Source organism: Anabrus simplex, chromosome 1 (genome assembly GCF_040414725.1).
Source record: "Anabrus simplex isolate iqAnaSimp1 chromosome 1, ASM4041472v1, whole genome shotgun sequence".
Classification (NCBI taxonomy): Eukaryota; Metazoa; Arthropoda; class Insecta; order Orthoptera; family Tettigoniidae; genus Anabrus; species Anabrus simplex.
Window position 1 is genome coordinate 890,486,192 of NC_090265.1, and position 9,161 is coordinate 890,495,352.

General features: G+C 38.9%; 1 protein-coding gene across 1 annotated transcript; it reads right to left on the minus strand.

Moving 5' to 3' along the window:
- Positions 1-1,438: 1,438 nt before the first annotated feature.
- Ref1 (RNA and export factor binding protein 1) lies at positions 1,439-2,737 on the minus strand. Its single transcript, XM_067148119.2, has one exon. The coding sequence runs from the start codon at positions 2,570-2,572 to the stop codon at positions 1,811-1,813; it is 762 nt and encodes a 253-aa protein (XP_067004220.1). The 5' UTR covers positions 2,573-2,737; the 3' UTR covers positions 1,439-1,810.
- Positions 2,738-9,161: the final 6,424 nt, after the last annotated feature.

The following is a 9,161-nucleotide window of genomic DNA, read 5'->3' on the forward strand; positions in this document are numbered from 1 at the left end:
TTCAAAACCATGAAATGTACTATTTGATATTACCATAACAAAGTAATAAAATAGTGTGTGTATTACAGCATTTTGTATTTTATTTGGTAGTTATCATTAAATAAGCCGATTGTTGCTAATTTGCTTAGAGGGGCTATTAAATGCAATTAGACATATTCCTGAAGGTACGAGTAAAAGGTGCATAAGTACTGCGGTCTTGCACAATTACCCGAAATATAATCTGCTTATTAATGATACAATGAATCTAAGTTTCAAAGAAAACTACATAGTAGTTCACTCATCCCCTTCAATTTCACACTCAGGTCATTCTGCTTCATCGCTGTTATTTTAAAACATTGTTCAAGCTGGCTGAGCGAAAAATAACCCCATGGTGCCAGTTGCGAGTTATGCAGCACACTAGGGCACCCAACTGAACTAGGATCATGAGTAATCGCAGACTACGTGATCCTAAGTCTTGACAAGCTCGTAGAGGTAGACAATGTGAAGACAGAACACACACATATCTTAGGTGATTGTGTAGTATTTATGCACCTTTTCCATGTACTTTCATAAATATATCTAACTGCATTTAACAGCGCACGTAAGTGAACTGGCAATGATCGGCTTCTTTACAGATACGAAATAAAATGCACACGCTATTTCATTACTTATTTACAGTAATTATGACACTTTCTTTAGGGCAATTTGAATCACTTCTCATAATACTGCTATACACAAGATCGAACCAAGGCAATTTCTACTACACTTAAAACAATGAGGTCTCTGAACTGCAATATCACTGCCAAATCTTTAATGTAATCTTGGATAATATATTGATGTATTTGTTTATCATCATCAATGTCCCACTCCAGTTGCCTGGGTGTGGTTTATTCATTTATCCTTGCAGATAAACATGGAAGGAATTGTGAACACAAACTAAAAAAAAAATTTAAAAAAAATACATTCAACTACAGACACCAATACAAGTCCTGAATGTAAAGGATTCAAAAGTACCCCTGGAAGCTCGTATTTCAAAAATGTGGTATCTTTACCAATGACTGTTGTTCTGATAATTATAGTTTTAAAGGACCCAACATTTAGGTTCTCCTCTCAGTATAAAGTTTACTTTGACAGACTATGATGACTTTCTTACTTTGCACTCTGTGCTTTGCCATATAAAAGAAACAAGGACACAGGATAATGACTGCAATAATGTTTTATCTTTCATTCATCATTTAATGCTCCTATAAGATTCCCCAAAGAGTTCTCTTCTCTTAATGGTATTTAAAAATTTGAGAGGAACAACTTGAAGTTCAAACTGTTTAAAAATATTAATCTTCTTGAATAAATTCACATGATATACTGCACTTGTTTGAAATGACTCCAACAATAAAACATAACCTTAAAATAGTCCTCATTAATATGATCAATATAACAGGTAGATCCATAAGCAGAAGGGCAATATTTCATCATATTTATTATGCCTCCTTGGCATAAATAATATCTAAAATCAACAGCCACATATGAAATGCTCAAAATTTTGAAGTGTTGTGAACAGTTCTACATTTATGGTAGGAAAAATAAATCTGAAAACAAATCATGGAAATGACAACGTTGGAACAACCAGACAAGATGTAAATAAAGTAGTACAAGCCATTAAAATAAAATGTACATTATACAAAATATGAAAATAACCACCGCTCTGCTTACTAAACAAAACATTCACTCAATGTGTCATTGTTAAGCTATTTTAATCCAATATCTGAGCACTGCACACAAGTCATTATGAACAATTTCACTTTTGTCCAACAGTCTACAAAAAAAAAAAAAATTATTTCACTTGTTCGGCATAGGCATCCAGTTCAGCGTCTAGCTCCTCAATTGAGGGAACAGATCTGTTGCTCTGACCACCTCGATATCCACCCCGACCACCTCGACCACCACGCCGCATTCCTCGACCTCCACGTCTTGAACCTCTGTCCCCTCCTCGACCCCAACTTCGTGCTGACCTTCCTTGCGAAAATCCACCACCAGTTCTCAAAGCTCCAATTTCAGAAGTTGCCATTTGAATATTCATGGCTCTACCATCCAAAGGTACTCCATGGTATTGCTTCATGGCCTTAATAGCATCTGCTTTCCTTTCAAAGATAACATCAGCTGAACCAAGTGATCTGCCAGATCGATCATAATGCACTGAAGCCGACTTCAAGGGCCCAAATTCAGCAAAGAGCTCTTGTATATCAGAATCAGACACACCAAAGTCCAGATTTGAAACTAATAACTTTGTGGGACCACCAATAACCGAACTTCCTCCCATACCAAAACTTGTTTTCTTACTTCCTGCACCGTCAAACATATCATGCTGCCACTTACTATTAAAATCTCCCCGTGAGTACGGGGTACTTCTACTAATTCCTCGATTCCGATTTCTTATTCCTCCAATACTGCCTCTGTTACTTCCTCCACGAACACCTCGCCGCGATAAACCAGATCCTCTTCTTCCCCCTATACCACCACGACGATTCACACCACCTCGTGATTGTTTATTGGACTTTATAATATCGTCAAGACTCATATCAATTTTGTTCACCATTTTGTCCGATTATTAAATAGCTTAGGTCCAATAGAATAAGAATATTCACAGAACACAATTGAAATTCGTTCAGCTGCAGTTTCAACTGCTAAATTAAGCGACAATATTCCAGTCAACATCCAACTAAGAAAACGATGAACTATACCTAATGTGCTGGTGAGCGCGTCGCAGGTATACCAACTTACAGCAATCAATGGAAGATTGAAATAAAAAATTCAAATGATCTTATAGTGTGAATATATATATAAATTGCATCCACAGTATAATGGTTTTGATTATCGCACAAAACAAAACTGCAATTTGAAAAAATATTTCCTGAAGATTTTACTGAAGTCTCTGCGTTAGTTGGCAACAGAAATTTACCACTATCGTTAACAACGATAGTCATATGGATACCACACAATTAAGGGCCATCTTGGCGCCATGTTTAAAGCATACAATAATGATTCAAAAGATAAAAGAGAGAGAGGAATAAGAACACATAGCTCAGAAATGAAACAAAAAGTACGAATAACCAAATTATTTATGGCTTGACGTGTATTTAAATTTTCTCAAAAATATAATCAAGGAAGACATTTATAGGTAAATGTTATTGAAGTGAAAGTCTCTGACTTAATGCACTGCCTGCTCGATCTGCATCCCATGGCTGCTTATTTGCGAAAGATGGCATCACAAGGAGTGCACATTAATGACCTCAGGTGAATTTGAAATGTTGAAACGCAAAAACTGCAAATTATTATGGATGTGTGGAAAGTGCAAGCATGAGATAATTAACAAAAGGCAAGTGGCAGGGGACAAAATTGAGAGCCTGGCTCAGAGACTGGACTTGATTCCGAGCAAATCGGAAATTAAAGATGAAATAGCAGATGTTAAAACTTCTATTGACGACCTAAGTAAGACATTACTAACGAAACTAGCACAAATATTTGAGGTACAAGTAAAACAATCTGAAACTCTAGCAGACCATCTCAAAAACACCGAAAGTGCGAGTTGGCCCTCACTGCCAAACAGGAGAAAACAGAAAGAAATCAGAAACCCTGCAACTTCAAAAACAGACGAAAATTCTGCACACACTCGGGATCAACTACAATACTGTTGTCAAGATGAAGCACAACTCTCACAAAGCAGCACGGACCAACAAGCCAAATCTCCCATTTCCCAAGTACCAAGCACCATAACGCACGGGAAACCACGTTTACAGGTACCAGGTGATAACATGATAATCGAAGACCACTCTCATAATCATACACGAGATACTCAGGAAGAATGTAACAAGATTTCCCTTGACAACTGCACCGAAAATATGACAGAAAATATTAATGTGGCAGAAAAAACAAACGATGATGCCAATCAGGGCTATACTGGACCTTGGATTACCCATCAAAGAAGAAGACCAACAACATTGCGGAATAGAAATGGGCATGCAAAAGGGGACACAATAATCGGAACAAAACCAGATATTGAGCAGCTACAGGCAGCTACCAAGAAAGCGTGGATGTATATGGGGAGGCTCCACAAAGAAACAGAGTCGGAATCTATAATAAACTTCCTCCGAACAAATGGTATCCTTGGAGATATCGAATGCGAGTCATTACAAACAAAAGGATCAAACAAGGCATTCAAAATAGGAGTGGATTTGAGATACCTTGATTCATTACAGGACAAAAACTTCTGGCCTCAGGGAATCTTAGTGCGGCCTTTTCGTTTCTCAAGAGGAAGAACCGGTGTACAGTTGCACGCGTAAAATAAGATCACACGACAAGACTAAGGCACTAAATTTGGACATTGTTCTTTGGAATGTGGAAGGTTTAAAATCTCTTTGTTCTTCCCTTCCTGATAATTTCTGGCAACAGTTTGATATAGCCATACTTACTGAGACTTTTCTACTGGAAGACATAAGTTTTCCACAGCTTTACAGCAGACACGCTCTTGCCACACCAAAGGAGCGAGGAAGGCCCGAAGGAGGAGTTAGTATACTGTATGGAGAAGGCATCGGCTCACCAAGGGAAGTTCATAAAGACGAAAATATGCTAATAATTGAGACGGACAAAATAACCATAATTGGTATCTACATTAGCCCAGCTAGAACAGCAGACGATGCAATGGAACATATAGTTAAGGCAATAACAGCGGCAAAAGATAACAGAAATGTGATTCTGGGGGGCGACATTAACTGTCGTTTAGACAAACCTGATCATAAAACTAACATTATTCTTGATTACTTACAATATGAAGGCTATAAACTGATAAATAAAGCAGAAGAAGTAACCTATATGGCTCCAAATGGTAAAAGTACTGTTGATCTTTTTTTTGTCAAAGGACGTTGCCTAACAATTCTTGATCGAGAGGTCATGGCCTCACATCCGACAGCAGTTCTTAGGAAGCATATACCTGTCGCCATTAAAGTTGAGCTAGGAAATCAAAATCCAGTAACCAAGAAGAGTCCTAATCTATGCATTACAAGGAAAGTGTGTATGCCTGTCATAGAGGGTGGAAAAGAAGACTTGAAAAGAGTACCACAGATGATAAATGAAGGAATGATTGACGCTGCACTGGATAGTGTTCTGAACCTCATAAAGAAAGCACAAATCAGGAAGACTCCGAGGATCGCCAAACCATGGTTCGACAAGGAGTGCTACACGGCCAGACAAGATACTCTGAACCTTTTACACAAGGCACGGAAAACAGGTGGGGAATCCACATATGCTGAGTATGCAGTGAAAAGGAAAACATATAAGGAACTACTCAAACAAAAGAAGGCGCACTACCTAGAAGAAAAGGCTAAATTGCAAGCTCAAGATGCCATGAAAGACCCTTACATTGCTCTCAAACAACGAGCTACGTGCCCTTCTCCAGAATTTCCAATAGCTACATGGGAGAAACATTTCTCGGAGATCCTTAATCAGCAAAATCTCGACATAGCCCTCCCACTTCGAGAAAATCTACATTGTACAACAAGACCTATTGATCAGGAGGAAGTCAAAACTGCTATCCAGTCCATGAAAAATAAGAAGGCAGTTGGCCCAGATGGAGTTTTCAATGAAAATCTGAAAGATACCTGTGACATTCTGCTTCATACATGGACCACTCTGTTCAACGCGTGTTTGACGACAGGGAAAATACCCGAAGGTTGGAGACAGTCGCATATCAAAATGCTCTTCAAAGGCAAAGGAGACAGGGATGACCCTGATTCGTATAGAGGCATTGCCCTCGAAAACAACATTTATAAGACCTATGTCAAGATCCTAGAGAACAGACTAATTGCAGAAACAGGAGCTATGATCCCCGAACTCCAATTTGGTTTCATGAAAGGAAGAGGGACATTACATGCAGTCAAGAATCTCTTGGACAATATACGTGAATCAATGAGGTGGTCAAAGGGGAAATTTTATGTAATCTTTGTAGACTTTAAAAAGGCTTTTGACCTCTTAAACAGAGAAATACTCCTTAGAAAACTAGCGAATATGATTGGAGCAGACAACCCACTAACCATAGCCATAAACAACATCCTTGCTTACAACAGGGTCACGATACAAGATGGCAAAGCGTCCTCAGCAGCCATTATACAAAGCAACGGGGTACTTCAAGGGGACCCCCTTAGTCCGATACTATTTAACATAGCCTTAGCAGATATCTCAAATATCATCCACAAAACATCGGTTGTGATGTACCAGTATGCAGATGACATAGCAATAGGATCGAACAACAGAGATGACCTACAAGCTGTAATGGATAAACTCGATAAGTATGCCGACATGAATAGTCTCATAATCAACAGAAATAAAACAGTGCAAATGGTTTTCCGGAAAGGAGGGAGAATAGCAGCAAATGACAAGATAACAAGCAGTGAAACAGCCCTGGAAGTTGTGAATTCATTCAAATACTTGGGAATTACGCTCCAGCCCTCTTCTACTTCTTTCAGAATTCATATAAGAGAAAGGTCATTGGCAGCCATAAGAAATATGTATGATTTGAAGGAACCCACTAAACTGTCTCTAAATACAGCCATGACGCTGTTCTATGCAAAGGTTCTACCTGCCCTGACATACGGTTTGGAGCTAATTTGGGAACATCTAACTCTATCTGACCTTAGAGTTATTGAGAATGTCAAGGCTAGATTCTTGAAAAGAATTTTGGGTATTTCCAAAATGTCACAGTCAAGACTTGCTTATGAGCTAGCCAGAGAAACCTTCCTTATGGAAGACATAAGAATGAGACTACAATTACCCTCCACACGACAAGAACAGGAACTACTTCATATTAGACTAAGAAAACGAGCAGAAATTGACTTGGAATTCTACGGGACGGACGCAATGATTAATCGAAGCTGGACTGGGCCGAACAACGAACTGAGGAGTGCTCTGAATAGACTGGCCATACATGGTTTCCATCACAAACTGTGCGTACGACCGGGTTTTCATGACCCATCTGTGCAGTGCGTGTGCGTGTTATGTAACAAACGATGTGAACGATACCATTTTAGTGTATGCAGCAAAAGAACAGCTTCCTTATTGGATTACTCTAAAATGTAATGCACATTTGTGCGCTATTTCTTCTTATTATGGCTGCTTATACTGCCTGCTCATTCCATATTCAAACGTGTAACACGACTAATAAACAATCTGCCGCTAGATGGCAGCACCAGACGTACCCAATTATCGCGTGAATACAGCTAGAGAAGCATACAAGCAAGTTTTTAAATCTGAAAGTAACAGAAAAATTAAAGAATTGTACACATAAAGTGGTGCTCTAGAGAGTGGTTGCTTCAGGACTTTTCGAGAAAGAGGTAGAACATAGTTTTTTATAGTCTGGAGCAGACTTGTAGATTTCTTGCAGTACGGTAGAGCTGCCTCAACAAATTTCTGTAGCCCCATAATTAGGCCAATAAATCGTTGCTGGGGATAGTGTAGTTCATCAATGGGGATGCATTAACTGAGGTGGAAACGTTATTCAAACGCGTGCTGCATTCTGTTTCTTCTTCGATTACACGCACTAAATAACCACACACTAATGCCTGGGAAGCAGTTTCTAAACTGACACACACTGAGCTTGATAGCTGCAGTCACTTAAGTGCAGCCAGTATCCAGTAATCAGGAGATAGTGGGTTCGAGCCCCACTGTCGGCAGTCCTGAAGATGGTTTTCCTGGTTTCCCATTTTCACACCAGGTAAATGCCGGGGCTGTACCTTAATTAAGGCCACGGCCGCTTCCTTCAAATTCCTAGGCCTTTCCTATCACATCGTCGCCGTAAGACATACCTGTGTCGGTGCGACGTAAAGAAAATAGAAAAAAAATGACACATACTGACTTAGGGGGCTCACGAACATCTTCCAGTAAATCAAGTACATACTCAGCGGCATCACTGGTTCTGTTTCATCAAGTCCGGGAGAGGATACTGAGGCAGAAAATTTTGAATTTTTTTGTGGATAACGTTAGCACCATCGGTGAACATTAAAATACCGGATTTCAGAATTCTCTTTATGGAATTCTGAGCAGCCCTGGAATCAGTCATGTCATTGCACCCTCCTCCCATTCTTATAGAACTAAACATGGGTTCAACTGGATCTCCTGAAAAGGCCCGTGTCCTGGAAAGAAATACCACGGCATTCTGGTTTCCCTTTCTTTGATTTGCAGAAAGGCACGAAGCAGTACACCATTTTCACAGGAAACAAGTACAGTACTGCCCTACTTCCCGCTATTTCATTCCGACAAGTCTGGAGCCGGTTGGTGCTGCCACCTGCTGTGGGTATTTGTAAACGGAGTGTTTCATTTAGTGCCGTGTTAAAATGTTGTAATAATAATAATTTAATAATAATAATAATTTAATAGAGCACACACTTTATGTATGTACAGCAATTAAATGTCATTTTAAACGTAAGTCTACTATAGGCCTATTTCTCTTGTAATGAGCAGGCAGTATAAGCAGCCATCGGATGCAGATCGAGCAGGCAGTGCTTAATGTACTATTTTATTCCTACTCATACTGATCGCGTTTTGCATGGAACGCGATCAGTATGAGTAGAAATAAAATAGCAAAACCTGTTTTTTTCTTATTTTTGGAGTAGTATAAATGTAGGCTATGCAACGTTCTTTAACTGTAACGTTAATTCTTAAAGCGAAAGATTCCTCATTTTCATAACGTCATCAACACCAATAAATAAAAGGCTGCTTACATTAATGAAGGAGAACCTCATTCAAGTGATTATCGATAATCTATGACCTTCATGCTACTCTCGATCCTTCAGAGATGGCGAATCAAGTAGCCGATTAAGTTGAAAACGTGGGTTTGTTGTTTCCGTATGGAGTCAGTGTAATTTCATGATAGTTTGACGATAAATGTTAGTTTCTCTATAGAATATAAGTGTGCGAGTGTAGTTATAAGAGTTAGTACGACTCTAAGAATCAGTAATTTTATGCAGTTATTTGAGAATTTGTTTGATTTGAACGTGTTATGATCCAGGATAAAGTATAACTACGACAATTCCTCCTATAGGCCTATAATTATTCGTAAGGTTTTAAGGAAAAAACAATACGAGAGATAAGTGGACTACTAAAATACATCGTGACTATTTTGAAGTATACGAAAACAC